At 35.1% G+C, this 25,960-nt stretch overlaps 5 protein-coding genes and 1 long non-coding RNA gene across 9 annotated transcripts; 2 read left to right on the top strand and 4 right to left on the bottom strand.

The window, feature by feature from the left end:
* Nucleotides 1-20: 20 nt before the first annotated feature.
* LOC9301917 lies at nucleotides 21-675 on the bottom strand. Its single transcript, XM_002864050.2, has one exon. The coding sequence runs from the start codon at nucleotides 565-567 to the stop codon at nucleotides 154-156; it is 414 nt and encodes a 137-aa protein (XP_002864096.1). The 5' UTR covers nucleotides 568-675; the 3' UTR covers nucleotides 21-153.
* Nucleotides 676-1,209: 534 nt separating this feature from the next.
* On the top strand, nucleotides 1,210-3,754 carry LOC9300172 (superoxide dismutase [Fe] 2, chloroplastic). 2 transcript variants are annotated; one of them, XM_021010248.1, is made up of 9 exons: nucleotides 1,210-1,380; nucleotides 1,470-1,507; nucleotides 1,747-1,818; nucleotides 2,167-2,355; nucleotides 2,733-2,904; nucleotides 2,993-3,111; nucleotides 3,204-3,230; nucleotides 3,324-3,347; nucleotides 3,419-3,754. In XM_021010248.1, the coding sequence occupies exons 1-9, from the start codon at nucleotides 1,311-1,313 to the stop codon at nucleotides 3,617-3,619; spliced, it is 912 nt and encodes a 303-aa protein (XP_020865907.1). In that variant the 5' UTR covers nucleotides 1,210-1,310; the 3' UTR covers nucleotides 3,620-3,754. The 2 variants fall into 2 exon arrangements, with proteins under 2 accessions (XP_020865907.1, XP_002865842.1); XM_002865796.2 differs by having other exon boundaries at nucleotides 1,211-1,380; nucleotides 1,741-1,818.
* Nucleotides 3,673-6,206, bottom strand: LOC9301916 (protein FRIGIDA). The gene is made up of 3 exons (XM_002864049.2): nucleotides 5,127-6,206; nucleotides 4,541-4,713; nucleotides 3,673-4,451 (listed from the first exon to the last, which is right to left on the bottom strand). The coding sequence occupies exons 1-3, from the start codon at nucleotides 6,088-6,090 to the stop codon at nucleotides 3,786-3,788; spliced, it is 1,803 nt and encodes a 600-aa protein (XP_002864095.1). The 5' UTR covers nucleotides 6,091-6,206; the 3' UTR covers nucleotides 3,673-3,785.
* Nucleotides 6,207-7,792: 1,586 nt separating this feature from the next.
* On the bottom strand, nucleotides 7,793-10,448 carry LOC110228437. The gene is made up of 4 exons (XR_002331984.1): nucleotides 10,033-10,448; nucleotides 9,459-9,708; nucleotides 9,277-9,363; nucleotides 7,793-8,124 (listed from the first exon to the last, which is right to left on the bottom strand). It is a non-coding gene; the product is annotated as an uncharacterized LOC110228437 (long non-coding RNA).
* A 4,329-nt stretch (nucleotides 10,449-14,777) lies between these two features.
* LOC9300171 lies at nucleotides 14,778-17,219 on the top strand. Of its 3 annotated transcripts, none has more exons than XM_002865795.2 (9): nucleotides 14,778-14,924; nucleotides 15,136-15,471; nucleotides 15,573-15,740; nucleotides 15,919-16,002; nucleotides 16,110-16,202; nucleotides 16,281-16,424; nucleotides 16,510-16,617; nucleotides 16,766-16,817; nucleotides 16,912-17,219. In XM_002865795.2, the coding sequence occupies exons 2-9, from the start codon at nucleotides 15,157-15,159 to the stop codon at nucleotides 16,932-16,934; spliced, it is 987 nt and encodes a 328-aa protein (XP_002865841.2). In that variant the 5' UTR covers nucleotides 14,778-14,924; nucleotides 15,136-15,156; the 3' UTR covers nucleotides 16,935-17,219. The 3 variants fall into 3 exon arrangements, with proteins under 3 accessions (XP_002865841.2, XP_020871809.1, XP_020871810.1); XM_021016150.1 differs by having other exon boundaries at nucleotides 14,922-15,004; XM_021016151.1 differs by having other exon boundaries at nucleotides 14,923-15,000.
* A 211-nt stretch (nucleotides 17,220-17,430) lies between these two features.
* LOC9301915 (chaperone protein ClpD, chloroplastic) lies at nucleotides 17,431-22,147 on the bottom strand. Its single transcript, XM_021016149.1, has 12 exons — nucleotides 21,155-22,147; nucleotides 20,911-21,071; nucleotides 20,585-20,814; nucleotides 20,388-20,496; nucleotides 20,169-20,299; nucleotides 19,811-19,912; nucleotides 19,442-19,723; nucleotides 19,252-19,355; nucleotides 18,846-19,140; nucleotides 18,526-18,759; nucleotides 18,123-18,359; nucleotides 17,431-17,925 (listed from the first exon to the last, which is right to left on the bottom strand). Exons 1-12 carry the CDS (start codon nucleotides 21,793-21,795, stop codon nucleotides 17,611-17,613), a joined length of 2,841 nt encoding a protein of 946 aa, XP_020871808.1. The 5' UTR covers nucleotides 21,796-22,147; the 3' UTR covers nucleotides 17,431-17,610.
* Between the last annotated feature and the right edge of the window lie 3,813 nt (nucleotides 22,148-25,960).

Below are 25,960 nucleotides of genomic sequence, written 5' to 3'. Positions count from 1 at the left end.
AGAGTTTATAATTGAGCAAAAGATAGGAAAGGGGACATTATTATTAGATTTAGATCATTGTTTCTTCTTCTTTTTTTTTTTCTTGTCTAAAACATTCTGGGACGACTAAAAAAAATATGGAAAATAATGTTTAACACAACTACATTTTGCATCCTAATGTGCGGTGGTGGGAGGAGCAGCATTTTTGGAGCATTTTTGTTTAATCATAGGAGGGAAAAACGGGTTGAATGGAAGATTCGGTGTGCAGTTAGCTTCAGCGTCAAGGAAAGCTTTACAACAAGCTGGACCGATGCTGCCAAATTTGCCGGTCATTACGGCTTGTTGAATCTCTTGAAAGCATCCTGGCAAATCCATCACTGTTGACCAACATTTGGTCATGTCGGGCATTCCTGGCATACCGGGGTTTGGATGGAAAGGGTTAGGAAGTCCTGGCATACCAGGACTTGGCTGGAATGGATTTGGAAACGGGAATGGGAATGGGAGTGGGGGAAACTGCGGTAGCTGCGCATTAACGCAGGCTGCGATGCATACGACCACTAGGAGAGAAACAACACTCTTGATCGACATGATAGAGAAATAGATGATGACTTGAGTTTTTCTGTTTGATGAGATTAAGTAATTGGCTCTGTGGTCCAATTTATATGGAAAACAATGGAGTAGGGAGTAGGGACATTAATTAGATTGGCGAAACGTAATGAAAAAGATACTTTCAAATCAATTTTGGAAGAAAATAAAAAACAGTCAAAAACGTTTGATAATGGAGTAATGAGGCACATTAAATTTGATGATATCAGAAAGGATTTTCACCATTTTTGTATTTGGTCATTTGATATTACAGTTGGATTCTTCACTGTAATTTGATTTGATCGACTTAACAATAGGAGGAAATTAAGTAGATGACAGCACTCACAAAAGGGAAGCAATCGCAAATTTAAAAAATCGATCTCTTTAATCTTTTAATTTATATCATCATCTCCTAATCTTTTGAGATTTAGAAATTTTATTTATATGCGGTTTCCTAAATTATCAGGAATTTATAAAATTATTCAAAAGTCATTTTCGATAATACACTTAATTTTCGGTTTTACTCTTACAGGTAAAAATAGTGAAATTCCCATTGTATTTTAACTATTTTTTTTGTTCGTTCAGATAGACAAGATTAGTATTTTAACAGTGACCAAAAAAAAGGAGGAGAGGGATAGTAAAATTTGATAATCAAAAAGTCTAATTGACTTTGAGATAAGAAGGCTCTCTGTATATTTTTTGTTGCAGACTTCAAATCAAATAAATCAGTAACGCTTTGAGGAAAGATGATGAGTGTTGCAGTGACAGCAATTTCCTCATCTCTCTCGTACTCTCCTCTGCTGCTTCCTTCTCAAGGTCTCTCCTTTTTCTATCTTTCTTTCTCGCTTACTATGAACACTTGGGTTTTTTTTTTTTTTTATATGGGTTTTGTTGGTGATTTACAGGGCCAAAACGGCGAATGCAATGGAAAAGAAACGATAAGGTTTGTTTTGCGACTTCTCTCTTATCTCCTCGAAGTTCGAATTAGCTGATAAATTCTACAAAGAACTCTTTTTTTAGGTGGTAACATGACCAATGAACTATGTAGGGAAAGCGTTTGATGAAATGCTTGAATGAAACTTAAAAAAGTTCTTTTGTTTTAAACTCACTCTAGTTCTATAGGGAATAACCATTTCTTGACGACTCAAAACACATTCTTTGGTTTTTATCACGCAGAGACAGTTCTCGAGAAAGGTGGCTGTTTCCGGTGTAATCACTGCGGGGTTTGAGCTGAAGCCGCCTCCTTATCCTCTTGTACGTTTTCTTGAATTTGTTATCAAGAGTTGGAAATAAGTATATTGAAAAGACTCAGCTTTTTAGGTGTGAATTTTGGTTGATATAATCTTATCATTGAATCAGAGCTTGCTTGTTCTGTTCTAGTAATACGTAGTGATATTATGCTGTGAAGGTTCACGGCGACTATAATATCGAAGCTATGATGTAACGTGACTTTTTAGTTTAAACGATGAATGTAAGAAAAGCTAATTGGACACTATGTGAATCACATACTCAATAAATCAATGAAATGATGGGGTTGCTGCTTTGGAAACGTATGTGGGATGTTGCTCACTCTGTGTCGTTGGTGTGTTATATATATTGTAGGATGCTCTGGAACCGCATATGAGCCGGGAAACCTTGGATTATCACTGGGGCAAACATCACAGAACTTACGTAGAGAATCTGAACAAGCAAATCGTGGGCACAGATCTAGATACACTGCCCTTAGAAGAAGTTGTGCTTCTTTCATACAACAGAGGCAATATGCTTCCTGCCTTCAACAACGCTGCACAGGTAAATGCCATATTGCTTTCCACCAGCTTTTCTTAAGAAAAATAATGTAAAAAGTAGACTGGAACCCATAAGTACACTGTATTCGTATAAGTGGCAGTGTTAGTGTTGAAGATCTTCAGGTCATGTAGAAATATTGCCATAGATAGGTAGATAAATTTGAACGTAACAAGAAAACACTTGCTTTACATGCATTGACATGACACATTTAGTTTCTTGTGAACTGTGGATTGGACAAGAAATAACATCCAGGATAAGTGGGCAAACCACCTGACGATCCATATCTTTAATCAGATTAGGACCACTGGTCATATTGGCAAGTTTCTTATTGTGAGATGGGTTGATTGAATGTGAATTAAAGATGTATGAGGGGCTTGCAGGCTTGGAACCACGAGTTCTTCTGGGAGTCTATCCAACCTGGAGGTGGAGGAAAGCCAACTGGAGAGCTCCCCAGATTAATAGAGAGAGATTTCGGATCTTTCGAAGAGTTTTTGGAAAGGTTCAAGTCGGCTGCAGCTTCTAATTTTGGTTCGGGTTGGACATGGCTTGCATGTGAGTGTTTTTAACTTTGTTCCCTAGTCAAATATGAATACTCCCAAATTACTTACATACATAAGCTTCTGGGGATTCATTGATGCAGATAAGGCGAATAGACTTGACGTTGCAAATGCCGTAAATCCACTCCCAAAGGAGGAAGACAAGAAGCTTGTAATAGTGAAGACGCCCAATGCAGTAAATCCGCTTGTATGGGATTATTCTGTAAGTGCCTAAACTTCCAATATCGAGAAAATCTTTGTTGTTGGCTACTATGGATATTTATTTTCTCACACATTTGGTTTGTCCATGTGCAGCCACTTCTCACCATTGATACCTGGGAGGTATAATATATGCCACTCATCTCTCTCTATCTGAATAAAAGATTGGTTTCTTGATCGCTGACTTAGTTTTCTTTTTCCCTTTATGCCAAATAGCACGCTTACTATCTGGATTTTGAGGTACTATCAAAACCGAATGATTTTCATTTAATTTGAAATCAATGGTCTCATGCTTGTTGTGTTTTACACAGAACCGAAGAGCTGAATACATAAATACATTCATGGAAAGGCTTGTATCATGGGAAACTGTAAGCACAAGGTTGGAATCCGCAATGGCTCGAGCAGTGCAAAGAGAACAAGAAGGAACAGAGACAGAGGATGAAGAGAATCCAGATGATGAAGAGCCAGAGGTCTATTTAGATAGTGATATCGATGTATCTGAGGTTGACTAAAACTTGTGAAGTAATAACATTAGCATCTGAAATGTCAATTACAGAGAGCAAAATTTTTTGCATTCTTAAGCGCCAAACATTAAATTAAATTTTGAGACTGTTGTGAGGTAATAAAATGACTACCTTAAACAAAAACAAAAAGCTTTGTTACAAATTTACATTCCTCCTATTTGGGGTCTAGTGATGAGTTACTACGAGGAGACCTGTGATTGGATAAACCCAAATATCTTTCTTCAGATGGTGAATGTCTGTAAACTCTTTGAAGACCAAATGGTATTTGTTGTTGTCCATGAATTGGAGGAGAGTACTGTCGTGGATGTCTCTGTCCGTGACCCGGAGAGTATGAATTTGGAGGTAGATGTTCATATGCATATACACTTCTTCCTAACCCACCAGGTGGAAGTGGAACTATATATTCAGGGGATCTTCTGAGACTTGAGCGATGAGGAAAAGATGATGACGGGCCGAGGTAACTACTCACAAGAGCTGATATTTCATCTCTATCTTCGTCTCTCTGACTATGAAAGCTACGATCAAGGTAGATAGAAGAATATGATGACGAAGCTACTGGTGGCATCTCCATGGGTGACAACCTTGGACGTTTCATCTGTTGGTTATATATTCTCTTGGCGAGTACCGCTTCCTCCATTAAACTGATGGATCTTGCTTTCTCTTCCATCTCTTTGTCGAGCTGAAGAGTGTCTTTCTCCAAATTAACAATTTGCTCTTTGATCTGCCACCCTGGTAGTTCTTTCGCAGGATCTAACTTGTGAGTCTCCATACACCGCATCACTGATGATAACGCAGCTAGCTGCTTCGCAGCCGCCTCTTTCTGTTGAGAAATAAAGATATCAATGGTCAGATTCAGATGAGGATAAATAGTTCATAAATGTACATAATGTGCAAGGGAAGGGTTCATACAAATGCCAGTGGTGACTGGGCTTTCCGTTTTGTCCTCTCAAATGACTCCTTGCTCATTCTTAAGAATGAAGTTAGGACTGAAGAAGCTGAAAACTTATCCTCCATCCCAAAGGTATAAACCATCTCAAGAGCTTCAATATGCATTCCACGCTTGATACTTGATTCAACTATACCTATGACCAATAGAATATTGTGTAAGTACCAGTTATTAACCCTTTAAAGTTGGTATTTGTTAAGGCCGAATTAGTATCGAACAACAAAGTCGTATGATATTAACTTGAAATATTGAAAACCACAGCAAACACTATTTCCAAGGCAATAGCAAGTCGTTTGGTTCTAACAAACAACAATTTTGTATCAAAGTTATGGTTGACACTTGACGGCTCCAAATTCTTTGCAGAATAGATTTTAGCTAGGATTTTGCTAAATCAGTCAATGCACTCTAAGATGCCATGAGTTCTATTAGTTGCATGGTACTACATACAATTCTACTCCAAAGCTTACAGAAAACACATATAGAACTCGATACTTATTGAATTTGCAAAAAAGGCAATGAAATTCATTGAGTGAAAACAGAACATGGTACCTGAAATCATAGGGACAAGAAAGGGTGACCGCTTCAAAGCACCCGCAATCTCATTCGAACCACTCATCCGTATCAAATCCAACAAATCCATACTCCTAAAGTTTGAAGGAACCCCAAAACAAGCAACTAGTAAAAGCAAACCCCTTGCATCCATTTTCTCTGCCGCAGCTAATCCTCCTTCGCTCATCAGTCTTTTCCTCCACGCAACAGCAGCCGTCTCCGCCTCATCCTTTATACAACTCTCAATCTTGACCTTCCCTTTACCACGATCAGGCATTAGAAGAAAAGACTCCAGAATCAGAAGCGAAACTTGTCTCGCAGAGACCATAGGCGACTCTTTAGTAAATGCTCTACGCCCTTGTAAGTAAAACTTCCCAATACATTCCAACACAAACTTCGCTGGCTCTTTAGCCAACTTCAAAGCTGAAGGAATCTCTTCCATTAGCTTAGCTCGATCAGAGATATTCGCGTATATGTACTTACGCAGACCTTTGCTACACATCAACTCACACAAACGTTCCCCCTCCGTTTTATTCGACGTCTCCGGTACAGTCTCCGCAGGCTCCTGTGACGATTGGCTCAAACTCACGGTGGTCTCTACGGAGGCATTGTTCCGCGGAGGCGATAACAACGGCTGATGGAAATTGGAAGAAGCGGCGAGGTCGGCGCCGTTACTCTTGAGTTTGGAATCAATTGCGTTTTCGATTGACTCGATGTGCTTCTGAAGATCATCGAATTGGCGTTTGAATGCTTCCACTGCAACTGAAAACGCAGCCAATTCGTCTATGGATTTCAAAAATTGAGGCTGCTTAGATTGACCGATCGAAATTTCCATAGCTGTAGACTCTGTTTCGACAACCGCCGGTAATTCTCCACGTCGTCGTTCAGATTGATGTCGCTGGTGCAGCAGTGGAATCGCCGCCGTTGAGGATTGCGCCGCCACCGTTGGTGGATAATTGGCCATGAGAATGCGGAGAAGAAGAAAGATTGCAGAAAATGAAATAAAAGCCCTAATTTCGACTTTCCTAAAATCGTTACCTCAAAATCTTAAATTCTACGAAATTTGTCAAATTTCCAAATTTTATTGAACTGTATAGGTATTTCTGTTCTGTTTTATTGACGGTTTTGCCTTTTCCAAATTAATTAAAAATTAATTTAAAGCTGAATCTTGAGTTTTTTTTTGCAACCGATATAGATGGCTCGAGGTTTACCCACTTGAATGGGGATTGTTTCACATCTGGTCGATAAAGGTTTTGGGTTTGTGTCTATTAGTCCATATTGTACCCATCAGATTGAATTAGTAAATTTGGCTGTTTAACTATACGCCCTGTTCTAAAAATCCCCGCCTAACCCCGATTAATCCCCGCTTAATCGTTAGGCCCACCCTCTCCGCCTCGATTAATGACTAATCCCCTAAAAAATCAGTAACCCGATTATTCTCCGCCTAATCCGATTACTTTCCGCCTAATCCGATTACTTCCCGCCTAATCCGATTATTTTCCGCCTAATCTTACATACCCCGATTATTTTTTAGATTGCAAGTATAAAAAAAACATTTTATTTTTGTTATTCAATCATTTGAATTGGGAGTTTGTGATGTTTTACATAACTTGTATTCAAATTTTAATAAAAATAAAAAAAAATTGTTTTTACTGTAATTTTGAAAACAATATTCGATTAATATATTTTAAGCATATTAAAATAACCCTAAAACTAATCCCCGATTAATCCCCGATTTTAATCCGATTTTCCGATTAATCGTAGGCCCATGCCGAGCGCCCGACTAGCGCCTAGCGATTTTTCAAAGGACTATACGTCTATACAGGAAACTATCCAGGGAGAGGACTGGGAAAGACGCATCTCTGGTGTATCAGTTATCTTGCCCACGGTAAACGCAGGGTAGGGGAATTGGACTTCTGTTTCATCTCATGTAATACCAATTTCGGTTTTCATATTCATAAATATGAAATGGCCGACCTAAAAAAAAAAAGTTTGTTTGCTTGCTTTTTGGCAGCTATTTGGCTACTTTTTACTATATACTATTAGTATATTTTACGATATAAAAAATATAAAAAAATGAATAACACAAAACATATAGTGATAACGAAAAAAGAAGAATTAAGCTTAAATAGAAAATGAAGTAAATTACAAACTTATACATGAAGTAAAAGTTATACCTAAGTAATAATAAAAGACTCTAAAATTTCACCTTCTTTTTGTTTTCTTAAAAGATCTTAGCTACTTTCTTTTTGAACTCATAGAGGCTAAGAACAAGCAACATTCAACAATGGAGGTTCATCTTTCAATTTTCATTCTTCTTTTAATAGCATCTTCCCTTCCAACCGTCGATATGCTCTACTTCCCGTCTTGGTTGACGGATCTTGATTCTACGGAGGTAATTAAAAAAAAACCTAATTTGTTTGTTTTATTTAATCTAACAATTGAAACATTTGTATATTCTTTTGGTTATCTATAAATTTATAAACATTTTCTTAATGATGATGTATCATTTCTCTTTGCTTATTAAGTTTTCTCTGTTGTTCACTCAAAAGTAAAGACAATATTATTGTTGCCAAAGACGGCACGTGCAACTACAAAACGGTGAAAGAAGCGATAGCTACTGCCCCGGAGAATTGCAAAAAAACATACATCATCTATACTATTAATTGGGAATCATTCTAATTTAAATAACCTTATAAAGTATAAAAAATTACAATGAATGCCATTAGAATTTTTTCAATCTAAGACTAAAATTTAAAACACGTGGAAGGCTAAAATAATAATTTGGTAGAGAAAGATCCATGGATCATGGGCTATTGGATCGGTTATTTTTAGAGCCTGATGGGCTAGCTTTCGGATAAACATGCGGATCGTAACACTTGACCCGGCCATTCCTAAAAGTGATCCTCACGGTTGATTTTCCTCAAACTGATCCTCACGGTTGATTTGGATTGAGCGTCACGATTTGTATTGATCCTCACGGTTGCCATTTGATAATCTAAACATAATTACAATAACAAATAAGTCAAGATAATACCTAAACAATCATATCTCTTTAATTTCGAATTCAAATCAATGTCATAACAAATTTAAGTCATCTATAGTTACCAAAAAATCTAAACTAAATCAAAAAAATATATTCAAAACATCTTCAATCAAGAATATACCTAAAATATCTATTCAAATGATTGATTTGCAAAGATATTATTCCTATCTAATAGGACTAACCCTAGACGTTCTATCTCTTATATATATAGATCTTCAACTATATTCTCAATACTCAATAAGCTACCAAACCACCTCTATACCTTTAAAACAATGGCTCATCTCATCACCGAATTTAACGCAATTAAATCTTTCAAAACTCAATGGAAGATTCAAGTGAAAATCGTCCATTCGTGGACTCAATACATCCAATACTCCGGAGAAACTGTCGAGATGATTCTTGCTGATACATGTGTAAGAATCTTTTTACTAATAGTAGATATTTTCTTCTGTAATTATTATGTGTTCATACTCTTTCTTTGCTAAATACAAGGTACCTTGATTCATGCGACTGTCAAGAAACAACAAGTCAACAAGTTTCAAAGGCTCATCACAACTGGAGAGTGGAGAACTGTGGAAAATTTTACAGTTGCAAAATCTATTGGAAAGTACCGGGCAACCAGACTTCCATTCAAGATGTCCCTCATGAATACGACTGTTATAAGTCGTATTCCTTCAATTTCTGAGGAGTTTTACTTTGATTTTGCTAACTTTCCAGACATTCTGAATGTTAATTGAATGAAAACATTTTGATTGGTATTTTCCATTCCTCCTATTTATGTATATAATGTTTAAAGCAAAAAAAATAGCAAACTAACACCATTTCATATTTTTACAGATGCTATTGGTCAGGTCGTGAGTTTAGGTGAGATGACAAACTCACGATGTCATCAACAAAGCTACCAAAAGATTTGAGTTTGAACTTACTACTTCTATTAACAAACAAATACAGAATAAACCACCAACAACATAACAAGCAACCAAATTACTATGTACAAATTTGATATATTTAATTTATAAGTATTTAATCTAATTTGAAAATCAATAGAGTAGGTCTATATTGTTATCACCTAATCAAAAATGTTATGTTTAATATCTTACTAACCTTTTAAATTTAGATCTCTGAAAACCTCCAAATACAACACCAAATCTCTTTTCTCCTTCAGATTCCAAGTCGCAAAAGATTCTTGGTCTGCAGATTTTTAACAGTTATCGATTTTACATTAGTACAACCATATAAATCATTGTAAAGACTAAGAAACATTGCCATTTTTAAAAGGATTGTACCAAATTAGCTTTCAAGAATGCTTCAAATTGAACTGTTACTGTTCTGCTCCATAAGAATTAGAGGTGCAAAATGATACTTGGCCTGCAGACATATTGAGCTTTGTATCATGAATATAAGATTGATCTAAAGAATAATGAAGCAGGAGCTTATTGAAATAAAGTGCTCACGTTATATAATAATCTTAATAAAAAAAAACTTATCTTCGTGGTTCTTCTTCTTTTGAGAATCCATCAAAATATTTGTAATCATCTGAAACAATTATAAAAACAAAAATAGGTATATAGATTCACAGGTTTCAAGATATACTGAAATTGATTAGATTTAGTCTCTTAACACTAGAAATTTGATGAAATAGATTGATTCACTAACTAACATGTTTAAACTAAACGAAACAAAATATGATTCAGTTGCAAGCAATTAAATATGAAAAGGGTAATATTTAATCAAATTTCTATGGGTTATTAACAATCTTTGAATAATATCTATTATGAAACACAAAAAAATCAATGGTAGAAACTCAATCGACCGATTCTAAAAACGTAGAAACAAAAATCAAAAAAAAGAAAAGCTTACCTCTTTTTAGATCTAATAATTTGCGAATCACGATGTATAATCGAAGACGAAGGAAGTCGATTTAGTATGGATTTCGATTCAGATTCGTAAATTGACCGACAAAGATGATTTTCGTTGATTGGAATTTTTTTTCCGTTTCAGACAAAGACTCAAGAACAAAAACATTATCTGTCCAGATAATAAAAAACATAATTGAGATACTGTTTACGACAAAGTTTTGGATTGATTACGGCCCATTACAAATATTATTGGTTCTGTGGCCCAAGGAATAAAACTCAATATTGACCATGTTAGTGACAAATAATGAATTCATTTTAAACATTTGTCAATTATAGTATAGATTTAATAAATTTACCTTACTAGACCAAGTACTAAACACACTAATTATGTTACAAAAACAATAAAATAAACACAGTAATGTGTTGTATTACCCATCTATATTTTAATACAAAAATATACCGAAATACATATTTCTCGAGCGATTTGATTTGTTCCCAATACTAATATATTCAATCCTGTAATTTGTTACATAAATCTATTTTAAATAGTCATACAAAATTCAAATTGATACACATTCAAAACCTAATTGACATAAGTTTTATACTCAAAAACATATGTTACCAAAAACCCCGCACGTACGTGCGGGTCCGGATCTAGTATATGTTAAAAGCAGGGCGTGACTATCAGTAAAAAAAAAAGGCATTTGTTTTAGGTCTCCTCTAAATTAAGCATATTTTGGCCTTAAATTTTAAATAATTATATAATATATTACTAAAATATTTTTATTTTTAGTGTTATTTTTCTTAAGTTTGAAATTTTGTTTAATATATCAAAACTATTATTATCTATCTTTAATAATTTACATATCTTGTTTTCGAAATTTAGTATTTTCATAAATAAAAGTGTTAACTAAGAAAATAGAATACAAAAATTGTATAAAATTATATATTTATAGTTAATTGTTCAAAATGTTAGTTTCATATATTAATAACATAGTGTTAAATATATCTAGTTTAGTACAAAAAATATTTTTAGTTTTAGTTATAAGTTATAACACATTTTATTATGAAAAATGTATAAACCATCTCCTTTTTTTTTTTGCCTTACGCCACCAAAACTCTGGGCACGGTCCTGGTTAAAAGGGAGTATAGTACGAGATCATCAACATCGGTCTAACAAAAAAAAATTTAACCGTCATAAGAGATGGTCAAGACGTAACAATTTAAACCGGGAGTTTGAATGCAAAGGATGGTTTCAAAACCTTCGATTCGGCAACCGTGGGTACGTAATATAATTGTCCCTAGACCCTTTCCAACAAGAAGTCCATGCATACAACAATATAATTCATGAATTCTTTTAGATTATAATCTAGTTAAATTTCGATGCAAAATTTTAACAGTGACTACACATCTATCAATATGTTATTTATTGAAATAACTTAAATAATCAAGATAAAAAAATTTGATCAAAAGTAAGAAATAAATGAGCAAAATATAAGTAAAATGTTTTTAAAAATTGACAAACAAAATTCACAGATTCAAAAATGAGATTCTAAACAAATAGAAACAAACATAAACCATAATTTTGAGTCTTTGGCTGCTTCTGATAAGTTACCACATTAAAATGGTAATTAATTTGCTGATAAGTTACCACATTAAGCTGATAATTCAAGATGACTCCTTTAAAAGAGAGGTTGGGGAAGAAAAAAAAATAATTATCACCTTGTTCTAAATCACCAATCTAAACTTTTTCGATGTAATTCTTTTTGTTGTTCTCTATTTATAAATCGACCACATAATCAAATTATAAGATTCTTCGTTATGATTTCCGTTTTTTCATCTAAAAATAGTAGTTTGTATTATTTTACTCAAATTTTAAACAAAAATTAAATAATTGGCTATTAATCTACTATAGTGATGGTTGATTCATGTTTTTTTTTAGATTGGATTAATAAAGCTTTAAAATTTTGATAAAATAATTATTTTGTTAATTGGTGTAGTTCTTTTTCACAAAACGATGATATATTTTTACTTTGAATCTTTTTTATATGTTCGCCTCTGATCCCCATATATGTTAGCACGGCTATGATGCTCACTTAGGTAAATAGTTCTATCGTGACTGTTACATCACGGGAACGATTGACTTTATTTGTGGACGAGGAACGGCCGTGTTTCAGTTTTGTGAAATTGTGGCATGTAATCCGCTTAAAGGATATAACAACGTATTGACTGCCAATAACGCGGGATGTAGAGTGAAAATTTGGGTTTTTCCTTTCAAAAGTGCAACATAATTACATAACTGCCAGTTATGATCTAGAACCGATAAAAGAAACGGTCAAAACATATACAGCAAAACTTGGGGTGAATTATCAATGGTTGTGTTTATGGAATGTTTTATGGGTGGCTTGATTGATCTAATGGGGTGGATTCCCTGGAATAACATTACCAATGGACGTTTGTCCAGATTATTCTATGGCGAGTACCAAAACAATGGCGCAAAGATAATATAAGCCAAAGAGTCCAATGGAAAAGGTTCAAGATAATCACAGATTCGAAGGAGTTGTCAAGTTTACGGTGGTAGAGTTAATAAATAAAGACTTATGGTTGGACGCCACTGGAGTGCCTTTCGAGGAGGATCTCTGAGACATTCATCCTTAAAAATGAGATTGTACGACCTAAAATGAATTTTTTTGTGGCATGCAATCTGACCCAAATGATAGCAATAATACTATATTTTACGAATTCTATCATTTTTCAAAGCTATCACATTTTTTACTACAAATAAAGGAGAATTTCAAACGCTTTGACATTATAATGCTATCAACTAAAAGTTCAGAAATAAGAGTTTATTACCTAAACTGAGAATTTTGTGCGATAAATTCACATTTTGTGTTCTTTTATATATATTTTACATCAAAGAAATCTATAATTTGAGAAGTTATCTAAACTACCAAAAAAAAAAACATTTGCAAGTTTGACTTTTACACATATATGAGCTATTAATTCAAATCTTTTTATTATGGTACATAATCCGTTAGCTTCATGACAAACGATAAATAAAATCTGTTAGCATTTCAATTTGAAGATATGTTTGACTCTATATGAATCTCACAGTAGAACATCTGTAAAATAATACTCGATAAATTAATAAAGGGAAAAATGTCGTTAAAATCCCTAACTTATTCAAAACGTTGATTTCAATCCTCAACTCATGACGAAACGAAATAAATATCAAACTTATGTTGACTTTCTAAATAAATATCAAACTTATGTTGACTTTCCAAATTAATATCAAACTTCTGTTGACCTAGCCATATTAGGTACGACGTTATATAGATCTCGTCAACGGAGTTAATTTTCTGTTAACATACATGTTAATTGATAACGACATCGTTTCATATAACAACAAAACGACGTCGTTTTGTCGTAACGATTGAATTAAATCCTTAAAGTCAATCTTAGATCCCCTAATCGAGCAAAATCCTAACCCTAAATCTTCATATGATTTGAAACTCGGGATTTTATTGAGCAGTTACGACAAAACAACGTCGTTTTATGTTTAGAAGGTATACTGTCATTTTTAATTAGCGGGTCTGTTAACAGAAAATTAATCTCGTTAACATGGTCTGTTAACTCACCTAACGTCATGCCTAATATGACCAAGTCAATGAAAGTTTGATGTTTATTTGGAAAGTCAACATAAGTTTAATATTTATTTGGAAAGTCAATATAAGTTTGATATTTATTTCATTTCGTCGTGAGTTGAGGATTTAAATTAACGTTTTGAATAAGTTGAGGATTTTAATGACATTTTTCCTAATTAATAAACACTAATAATAAAATTTTCATGTCCTAAGATGGGTATGTGTAAAAATTGAAAAAAATTCGATTAAATAATAAAAAATTTAGAATCTTTATGTAAATATATTGTCTTGTTAATATCATAAATTAATAATCATAAAAATTTACATATATATATATATATATAATTTAATATACTATTATATTTTTTTTTTGAAATCGAAAGTTTGTTAAAGCTCATCTTTAGTTTTTATTGAATAAATAATTGTTATTTTGTGTTTTAAAACTATAGAATTATCGCATCGTATCATATAGAACTCAAAACTTTAGTCTACATAATTGTAGTTCGACACTATACCGAAAAAGACCAAGGAGGTGATCGGATGAGGCTTTTAAGACTTTAAAAAAATTTTAAAAATTTTAAAAGTTTTTTTTCTCAATCGAGCTTTTTTGGCTTTAATAAATTTTAAAGCTTTCAAAGTCTTTTTTTACTTTTTACTTTTTCCTTTCAATTTTTTGAAAGTCACGAGACTTTAGAAATAAATAAATTAAAAGCTTATACTTCTTTTTTTTTCTTTTTCTCATATGTATGTAAACCCTTATAACATTCACAAATAAATTAATTTTTGAAAAATTTCAGTTGATTTACAATTAAATTTTTTTCCTGGTTCTTTTAAAATCTATTTTCCCAAATATTTGGTAGTTATTTAAAATCGTAATTTTTATAGTCATAAATTTTACCAATCGGTTATAAAATTTATATAGTCAAAATTTTTACAGCAAAAATTCTAACAATCAAAATGAATTAACAGTCTTTAGCGATCGCCCCAAATTGCCGTTCCATTTCAGGCACACTACAATTGAGAGGCCTAAATGAGTTCTTTTTATTAGTAATAGATGTTTCACTTAAACGACATCGTTAGATGAATTAGGGTTTGGTAACGACGTCGTTTCAAATCTCCTTCAAATTCTAAAAAGACCAAAATTGGCCCTCTAGTTTCCAATTCCGGCACCGGAAACAACTCCAATCACAACGCCGACTAGAAACAGAAGCCCCCGGCGAGCTGCTCCCTCCTAAAAAAAACACCTCTGGTATATTATCTTTGTGCTCCATTGGAGTGTCCCAATTAGTATTTCACAGTGGGTCTTGTGCCAAAGTGTGATTTGAGTAGGCAATTTAACGAACTCTTAAACTTGTGATTCTTGTTTTTAGTGTTCTTCAGTGACAATATAGAATCCTACAGTTGTTCTTGTCTCTCTGTAGTTATCTAAAGTTGTGTCCTTTTTCTTCCTTAAATCTCAGTGCTGTATAAACTACCTTGTAATGAACCGTGCGCGTTCATACATTTCCTTGGGGCTGCTTAAGAAGTCCAGCTATGTCAGTTCCCATATTCCATGGAATCGATGCTTCTATATGCCTTCAAAATACAGTTTAAAGCCTTCATGTGTGACTGCACTTGGACTGTCTAGTGTTCATTGCTATTCTACAAGATCAAAGACTGCCAAATCAAAGATTTCAACCGCTGTTTCTGTTTCGGATTCGGATAAAGAGAAAGACGCCTTTTTCGTTGTTCGGAAGGGTGACATTATTGGAATTTATAAGGATTTGATTGATTGTCAAGCTCAAGTTGGATCTTCGGTGAATTTATCTTACCTTACAATCTTTTGTATATAAATACCTTTTTTAGATGGGATAAGATAATAACAGAAGCTGCTGCTTTTTTTTTGTTTCGATGGCAGGTATATGATCTTCCAGTTAGCGTTTATAAGGGTAAGGGATACTCGTTGCTTAAAGACACGACGGAGGAGTATCTTTCTAGTGTTGGGCTGAAGAAACCACTCTATGTTTTTAGAGCTTTTGACTTAAAAGAAGATATGTTTGGACCTCTTACACCTTGTATTTTCCAGGTGAGAGTATATTGTGATCTGCAATTGCCTTGATGAAGTCTTTAGATAGAACTAAAGACAACAAAAAAAAAGTACAATGATTTTTGGACACTTAGATTGTAGTTTGAAGAACTAGCTCAAGTTTAATGAAGATTAGAAAAAGGATTAAGCTCATTCCTTATGTATTCATTTCTCCCAGGATCAACTTCCTTCAGCTTCCATGTCAGTTGTTAATCCTTTGGAAAAGCTTGCTAAGCAGAAGCCATCTGCTGATACCTCATATGTGAGTGTTGTGATATGTTTGTATATACCATATTTCATAATTCCAATGAACTGGATGCAGAATGTTTTGCTTAAGTTGATCTGTTTCTCCTTCTCCTCTTGTGGTAGGAAACTTGCATTATTGAGTTTGACGGTGCATCAAAAGGAAATCCCGGTCTCTCTGGCGCTGCAGCTGTACTGAAAACTGAGGACGGAAGCTTGGTATGAATCTTTTTGAACCACGGGTTGTTAATAAGAGACTGCAGTTCTGTATCTTAATATCAATTTTCTCAAAAACAGATTTGTAAAATGCGTCAAGGTTTAGGAATTGCCACAAACAATGCAGCAGAATATCATGGATTAATCCTAGGATTGAAGCATGCTATCGAGAAAGGTTACACGAAAATTAAAGTGAAAACTGACTCCAAGCTAGTCTGTATGCAGGTTCGTCTATCTGTGTGCAATAAGGTGATTTAATGAATCATATGCTTCTCCCTTCTCACCTTCTCAATTCTATCTGAAACAATAGATGAAAGGTCAATGGAAGGTTAACCACGAGGTACTCTCGAAGCTCCACAAGGAAGCAAAACAACTTAGCGACCAATGTCTCTCTTTTGAGATCAGTCAAGTACTTAGGGTATGTTTCTACGTACATCTCTCTCTCTATGTAAATGAATGATACCGCATAATTCCCCTCTTGTGCTTGAGAGCAAGAGTTCCTACATGGCTTTTTTTTTTTTTTTTTCTAATGCGAGTTTCTGCCATGTGGGCATTTTTCTTTGTAGAATTTAAACTCTGATGCGGATGAACAGGCAAATATGGCTTCTCGTCTTTCTGGTTAGACATTATAGTCTCCCTTTTCTCTGCTTTTGACATTGTGGGGATCAAATTTTACAGAAAGCTAACCAAATCTATGATGCATTATTTACAGAAGGAGAAGTTGAAGTGGCTTAAAGGATATTATTGGTGAACTAATATAGAGAGCTTTGGTTTTTCTTGTCCATGCTACATCTAAACCTGAAAGCCCTTATCTAACAGTGTGAGTGGTGTCTCTAAAGAGCACGTTCAGCGATTCCTCTTCATCGAAGGTCTCGGTTATACCATCAGGGATCAACCACTATGTAAATCTTTGGTTTTGTGTTGCATGTAATAGGAATCATCTGTTGGGAAATGTAGGAACATGACTGTGGTTGCTTAAATCAATGTAGAAATGGAATGGTTCCAACTTTTTTCTTTATAAAGGATTAAAGAAGAAACTTAACAAAAGAGTCTTGAGAATTTGTAAATGAGATTTTTCAAGCCAAAAATTAGTTGACTTATAAGAATATAATCATATATTATCGAGGAAATGCTAAAAGAGGTTAATGTCAGATAATTCAAGATCTTCAATTTCATGTTAAGTCATTGGCAACTCTTCTTTCACCCATACAATCGCATGACTCCGTTCAGAAAATGAAAGCATAGTTTTAATACGAGGAGTACGAGTAACAAATACTTTCATAATTTACCTCACGCACTAATCACTATGTATCTTTTATATATACAGGTTTGCAACAAGCAATTGAGATTCAAGTATAAGAGGAGTGAGTATAATCAAAGAATCTTTATATACATTTCTCCAATGGTGAAACTATGCGATCGATGTCTTGTCTGTAACTCGTACAGTGGAAGAATCTGGTTTGGTCCGAACCGATGGGTTTCCAGTATCATCGAGAACTACAAAAGCAGTGTCACCAGGCTTGAAGCTCCCAGCAAGAAAGGCTTCGCTGAGTGGATCTTCAACAATCTCTGTGACAGTTCTACGGAGTGGCCGTGCACCGTAAGCCGGATCATAGCCTTGTTTGCATATGAGCTCCTTGACTGGTTCAGACACCTCTAACCCGACTCCAAGTGCCACTAGCCTTGACTTCAAGTCTTGTAGCATCAGGTTTAAGATCTCCATCATCTGTAAAATCAGAGTTTAAAGTTTTGCATTAAACTAACAAATCAACCACCCCTACTTCATAATGTCTCTGTTTTGATTTGGCATAAAGCTATTGTTACTGTTTAGTTCAGTTTCTGTTCTGAAGAACCTCAGTTTGTTTGGTTCAGTTTTTATGCACACCCCTACATTTAAGGTTAAAAGTGGAGAAAATGACTAACCTGAGCCTTCTCTAGCTGTCGGAAAATGACGATTTCATCTATCCGGTTCAACAACTCTGGACGGAAATAGTTCTTGAGTTCTTCGACTACCAAAGCTTTCATTCCGGTATAAGATGCTGCCTCTTCATCATCGTCAAGGATAAAACCTATTGAACCATGTCTTCCCTTTGCAATGGCCGATGATCCGACATTAGATGTCATTATGATCAATGCGTTCTTAAAAGATACTCTCCTTCCCTGTAAACAGATTCCAGAAACAGAGCCAATATAAACTTCAAAAACGAGGAAGAATGCGCAAACAAATTATATGCAAAGATGCGTTTCAACTCTAAAGGTCTCTCGATGAAGTAAGAAAGCTCAGGCACCAGTAAATGTTTTGAAGTGTAAATTTAGGACATCAAACCTGTGAATCGGTTAGATGGCCATCTTCGAACAGCTGGAGAAGAATATTGAAGATATCCGGATGGGCTTTCTCTATCTCATCGAACAAAACCACTGTAAAAGGACGTCTCCTGATAGCTTCAGTAAGCATTCCACCTTCTTCAAAGCCAACATATCCGGGAGGAGAGCCTATCAACTTGCTCACAGTATGACGCTCCATGTATTCACTCATGTCCAATCTCAGCATAGATTCCTCCTGCAACCAATGAAAAACTGGGGATGAAGGAATCGGTTCAATGACCACAATCATTTGTCAGCACAACATTGTTAATGAAGCTGTACCGATCCAAAATAATTTGCTGCCAGAGCTTTTGTAAGCTCCGTTTTTCCAACCCCTGTTGGTCCACAGAAAAGCATAGCGGCAATTGGACGGTCGGGATCTTTTAAGCCAACCCGGGACCTCTTAACAGCTCTAGATATGGCAGCTACAGCCTCATCTTGACCAACAACTCTGCTTCTAAGCTGGTCTTCTAGACCCATAAGAAGCATTCTTTCATCTGCAGTGATCTGCTGAACTGGAATTCCAGACCAAGCCGATGCAACGGCTGCAATATCATCAGGTCCCACCAGAATAGGCCTGAAAGCACAATCAAGCTAAAGTTATGTAGGTTCCTTCATTTGTGTTCTTAAAACAAATTTTTGAAGGTTTCCCCTCAAGACCTAAATATGTAAAAGAAGGAAGTCATACTCATCGTCGCCTGCTGCAGGGGGCAGAGAAGACTCTTCAACTAGTTCACCAGACTCATCTGCAATGGCATCACCATCATCCTGCTTTTGCCTGCTTGAGAGAACCTATGTACAGAACAATTATTGAAACGGTTAATAGGTAAAAATGATCAACATCCAAGAGCTGCAGGACTAATGTCTAATTTTTTTACCACTTCGTGCATGGCCTGAACTGTTTTGATCTCTTGCCAGTAATCATTAGGTGGCTTCGATAGGATACAGATTGCATCCTCCTTTTTCTTCCTAAAAGCTTCAATACGAGCTCTGCTTCCTGCCTCGTCAATGAGATCAATAGCTTTATCTGGAAGAAATCTATCAGCGATATATCGTGATGAAAGGTACACTGCAGCATCTATGGCTTCCATAGTATATTTGCAATTGTGATGGGCTTCATATTTTTCACGAAGGCCCAACAAAATCTTCACCGCATCTTCCTAAAATGTCGTTAAGATGAATATACTAGATAAGAAAACAGGTGTCGGTTGGTTAATATGATAAAAAACATTGGTTAGAAAAGAAACCTCGCTTGGCTCGTTAATCAACACTGGCTGGAATCTCCTTGCAAGGGCTTTGTCCTTCTCAAATTGACTCCTAAATTCGTCAAGGGTTGTAGATGCAATGCACTGCAAATGGTTGATTAGAAGAGCAAGCTTTAGCACCATATACTCCCAAAAGATTGCATTTATTTTCATAATTTAAATATGCATCAGTATGACTTTTGTTTCTGTTCTGTTTTCATATGAACTACTTCATCATGCCAGATGTGGAAACATTACATAGTGTCAGTTTCACTCAAATCTTTGAGCATAACCCAAAGTTGTATTCTTTCTCATGCACAAAGTAAAAGCAGCAAAACATCGATTCATTCAGTATCCGTACCTGAAGTTCACCTCTTCCAAGTGATGGTTTCAAAAGGTTGGCAATGTCAAGCCCAGAACCTTTGTTCCCTCTTCCAACTGTGCCAGACCCAATAAGTGTGTGCACTTCATCTATGAAGAGAATGACCTTACCTATGAGAGAACAAAAAGAAAATTACTGTTAGGAATGTGACATGCTAATTTTACAGTCTTTGATGTATTAAGATTTGAGATCACTAACCTGATTTCTTAACCTCGCTTATCAAAGCAGTGACTCGAGCCTCTAGCTCTCCCCTTTCTTTTGCACCGGCCATTAGCAATCCTATATCCAGGGACATGATGCGTTTCGTCTACATATAGAAACAAACAAAACTGGTCATGTACATGGCTGACCAACTTCAGATAAAGAATTTCATATGATTAGATGTAGGTGCACACCAAGAGAAATCCAGGAGCATTTGCTTCTGCAATACTAATGGCTAGTCCTTCAGCAATGGCTGTCTTCCCAACACCAGCTTCACCAAGAAGAATTGGGTTGTTTTTAGTTCTGCGGCAAAGTATCTGGATGACTCTTTGAACTTCTTTTTCCCGACCAATAACAGGATCAATAAGACCCTCACTAGCACGTGCTGTTAGATCCACACAGAACTGTTCCAGTACATTTTTCGCTGATAAACACAAATTTGGTTAAAGTTTTATCAGTATCTCTCTTCTCAAACTCAAAAGAACGAATAAAGAGAACATAGAATCTATAAAAACATTACCTTTCGCTTTTCCACCAGTTCCAGAACCAGCAATTCGACCAGCAGGAGGAGCCTGGAAGCTCCCTTTAGATGAAGAAGATGGTTCTCTTCCATCTTTAGCAATCTCTCCTTTAAGTCTTGTGAGTGCTGCTGCTGTGAGCAAATTCATATTTGCTCCCAATCTATATATCAATCACACAAACAAATTTCAGTCAATTATCTATGGAAACCGTAGTTTTCTACAACAATTCAAGGTGAGTTTTACCTCTTGAGGACTCTCCCGGCGCTACCGTCATCAACGGTGAAGAGTCCGACGGCTATATGCTCCGGTGCGATATATTGACAATCCATAGTCCTAGAGTACTCAACCGCAGCTTCAAAGACTCGTTTCGTACTGATAGAGAAAGGCATGTCCGTCGATTTCGAATACGAAGTGGAAGAAACTTCCTCCTGTTTCGAATCAGAATTAGCTTCGTCCCAAATACTCCAAACAGCTTCACGAGCCTTGTCGATGGTGATACCGGATCCAAGGAAACCTTGAGGATCACGATCCTCAGCGATCAACCCCAAGAGAAGGTGCTGAGTGTAAACCATGTCTTTCCCCAACGATTTAGCTTCCTTCTGAGAGAAGATTATAGCTCTGATCGCTCGTTCGGTGAACCGTTCGAAAACCGCCGAAATTGGTGTGAATTTCTTCCGTTTTCTTTGAGGAAATCGTCTGAATTTCGTCGGAGTTGTGGAGAAGCGGTGGATCGTGCGATTGGAGAGGGAGATTCCGAGATATGAAGAAGCGAAAGAAGAAAGTGAAGAAGCGGCGATGGAGGTGACATGTGAAGAAGAAGATGAAGAAGAGAGGAGACGGCGTGAGTGAAGCGTTAGTGGTGAGGAAGTAGATAACACCTCCATGATCGTCGTCGTTGTCGTCGCCGGTGAGAATTTTTTTTTCCCGGTGAGTTTTTTTCCGATTTGTGACAAAATGTTTAGAAGAAAATCGAAAAAAAAAGGAAGTAAAGGAGAAGAAGCAAAAGGAAGGGATGGAGTAAGATGACACGTCAAGGCAACGTTTTTTTTTTTTTTTTTTTTTTGTTATTCGGTTATTCTTGGTTCATTTATATAAACGAATTAAGGGACTGTTTGGTTACGGTTTTAATCACGTTTGCGTTTTGATAAGATTCTTTTCACTATTGTCTATTGTTTACTTGTTAGAGACGTAGGCATGTTTTTATTCTTGTTTTGAATGAAATTTTCAGGGTTGCGATTTAGTAGATGCAATTCAATTGAAAAAAAATTATAGTGATCTTAAATGTATAATGGTCTCTTAATTTTTTTTTTTAAATATAGTGATCTTTTTCATAACATTTTTTAGTTGAACGGTTTTCTAATAAAATTTATGAATTTATTGAGAAAATTATATACACAAAAGAGAATTGCAAGATTTGTTGAGATAATTTTGATTTTTAATATAAGCAACTAGATTGTTGAGATAATTACTAGTTTTTTTTAAATGTTAAGTTGCAAGATTGTTGATATAATTTTGATTTTAAAAGTATATAAACAATCTAGTTGCTTATATACTTTTAAAAAAAAACTAGTAATTATGTTAAGTTGTTAACTCATATCTCTTGTTCCAAAACTAGTCTTTGTAATCTTTTTTCATTTAATGTCAATATCATAACCTTTTTAGCGGAAAAACGTATTTTCTAAAATAATATATATTTTAAAAGCAAAGTGATGGTAGTCATTTAGTCATCCATAGTTGATTTTTGATTGAACATTTCTACTTTTAGTAGCATATTTATATGGTACTTGTAGGTATGGATGTTGAATTCATTTGTTTATCTAAAAAAACATCATTTTTGCAATAAATTTTGAAAATCATAAAAAAAAGTCCAAATAAAAGCAAAAAATAACCCCATAAAATCAACAAATGTTGAAAACACATAACATGGGAAAATAAATTAGAGACCAAACGCAGCACATTGGTGGTGAAAGAGAAGCTCAAGTTGCACACGTAAACAAAAAAAACTGTCCCAATCCAAAGATCCAGAATAGAGAAAATGAAATTGGTTTCCAAATTAAAACTTAAGAGCCTAACAGTGACAATTTAGTGTTCCTAATTGTCTCCCCTTTAACTTTTCGTTGGAAAATTCTTTCCATGTGTAGAAAAATAGATAGACATACAAAAATAGAGTCAATTTATTGGTTACCCAAATCGTACTCATGCATGTTAAATGTGAATTCACGAGCTTTTAGCGTAAGAATACGCGTGTACTTTTCTAGGAGTAGTATTATTTTGTCTTAATTTACTAAATTTTTGAAAATTAAATCAAGACAATAGGAAAGTACACATGTATTCTTTTGCTACTTATTATTGTAATAAACGGTCGCTCGCTCCTCCGTGTTGGATCTGTGATTGCTTAACGACAGCGGAGAGATCTAAGGAGTTGTGATAAAGGCAGAGATGCGTTTGCTTGGTACTTATTCACGGCCAAAGAAGACAGGCGACTAGGTGGGATGTGCACCTCGCGCGTCTCTTCAAACTTCTCGACAACGTAGAACTGGTTCGTTGAAGATGATGAGTCTTCACAAATCACGAATATGTTTAGATTTTGCCGTCTAGGGTTTGTTTTGACCGGGCTGAAGATTGAAAATCAAGCGGCGGAGATGCGAGTTGCCACGGTAAGGAGATTCGTGTGCCGTGGAAGTGAATCTCTGGTGTTGGTGTTGGTGTTGCCCCAGATTTAACGACTCTAGCTTCACTACGTACTCGGGAGAAGAGACCCAAAGCAACAGTCGGATTTGGAAACTCCAACTAGTTTTGCTGCGGTGGCTAGTGCTTCATCTCAGGATTTTCATCTTGATATACCGGTAGATCTCGTAAACATTTTTACCGATCGATAAATTTTAATTGACTGTTTTATTGATCAGTTCGCTAAGGTCTGTAATTTTTTTCCAGTTATTTTATGCATTTTTCGATGTTGTACACGAGATGATGAAACTATTTGAAATATAATAAATATTTCAACTCTCCATTGAATATGTATTTAACAAAAGGTAATGTAGAACTTAATGTTTTTTTTTTTAATGTATATATTTAAAATGGCATTATTTATTTTTTAATATACTAAGAGCAGCCTCAACAGTGGATCCAAGTAGGTGTCTAAGGTCCAATGGGTCCAAAAATTTAATCAAAAACGATTAAAAACAATGGATCCGGCTATATGTTTGGATTTTGTGGACAACTTTAATTTGGATCTGCCTACGTGCCGCGATGTGGTTGGTCGGGCCTTTTGTATTACAGAGAAAAAAAATTTCCCGCGTTTTCGTTTTGTTCTCTCTCTGTTTCAATCGGTGATTGCATTCAACGGAGATTTCAGGTGAAAGCTGAAGCAATCGGAGGGGACCTTTCGACCTCGGTGTCCTCTAGCCGCCGTGATCCTCATATTCACCGATCGGCGAGTTTGGTTAACCTAATCGGCGATTGTGGTTGAGTAATTCCGCGAGTTTCCTTCACTCAATCGGGGAGATTTCTTTCACCAAATCGGCATGTATCTTTCACCAATCTCTTTCTCATGGTACGATTGTCTAACTCATGCTACAAATTCTTGTTTATTTGAGGCTAAATAATTTAGGATTATGTGAATTTAGGATTGGAATATTTTGTTCTTAGCTAAATTAGGGTTATTTGAAGACGATTAGGGCATGATTTTGCTTAGGGTTAGTGACAATATCCACGATTGAAGACGATTTTAGCTTGAGTGATTGTTTGTTCGTTCTATCTGCAGAATTATGATCATGTTTGCTTTGTTTTTTTTTTAAAGCTTAATTGGAGAACCATCAAGAGAGAGATCGCACAATGGAACATGATTACTTGTCAACAATAAAGCAAGGTAACTGTAATTACTATCTGTAGGATTATGATCATGTTTGCTCTGTTTAAGTGTGTTGTATCTCATTTTCAATATCTTGAGCACTTCTTCAGTATTATGAGGCTGGTTTTCTTTTCTTATTGCTACCATGTGAGTGGCAAATTTACATGTGCGCTTGTTTTTGTATGTTGATCAGGAAGATTTGTGGAAGGTTGTATCTCCAGTGGAAATTGAGGTATAATATATATTTTTGAGAAATTTATTTGGCTTCAACATCATCGGAGTTAGTGCTGTCTCTATTAGATGTTCTTTTGCTCATTTTGTTAAATTATGATGGCAGTGGGAAGAAGTTGATATATTTTATAAATGCAATTGGCAGTTCAAAAGTCTTGAAGTAAGTTTTTTTGGATTTACACCTTCTCCATTTTTCTAGTCTATTGTCGATGAGATTCTGGTATTTATGTTTCTTCTTCTTTGTGTCAGAAAGCATTAGAGGGAGGAATGCTTTATGGTAAGAAAGTCTTTGTTTTTGTCACTCCAGAACGTTAGCCCGTTGTTTCTCCCTCCCACTTGTCTTTTTTAACTTGTTTCAATCCTCTTTTAACTTGATGCTTGCTCTTTCCTTTAGTTTGCCCTGTGGAGTAAGGTAATTTCTTCTGCTTTAAATTAAAGATGGTGACAGTCATATACTCATATATACTTTCCAAAGCTTTCAAGTTCATTTTCCAAAGCTGTTTTTGTTTCCTTTTCAGTTATAGTATAGTATGAAGAGGAGAAGACCAAGTTTGCAAGTTTATTTCAAGTTTTTTTTTCAGTGTACGACTTGTCATACAAACAACTTATATACACATTTTTTAAAAATTTGAAATCTTTGGATCTTCATTTTTTGGATCCACCATTGGACTGTCTGAAAATAAAAATCACTCAAAGTATCTAAATCTTTTATTTTCTATTATTAATATTATGAATCTTGTTTGGATCCCAATTTTTGGATCCAACCATAAAAGAACAAACCTAGAATAACACTCATAAGGATAAAGAATGTAACTATATATATATATATATATATATATATATATATATATATATATATATTGTAAATCAGTCTCACATTAGATAATCAAAAAATAAGGGGATGTTATTGGTTTGTGATTTAAATAGAGTTTTAGTGACTTTAAATGTTATGTAGAATCTGTTGTTAT

Source organism: Arabidopsis lyrata (assembly GCF_000004255.2).
Source record: "Arabidopsis lyrata subsp. lyrata unplaced genomic scaffold ARALYscaffold_8, whole genome shotgun sequence".
NCBI classification, from domain to species: domain Eukaryota; kingdom Viridiplantae; phylum Streptophyta; class Magnoliopsida; order Brassicales; family Brassicaceae; genus Arabidopsis; species Arabidopsis lyrata.
The sequence above is the reverse complement of the archived record's forward strand: the minus strand, read 5'-3'. Positions and strand labels throughout refer to the sequence as shown.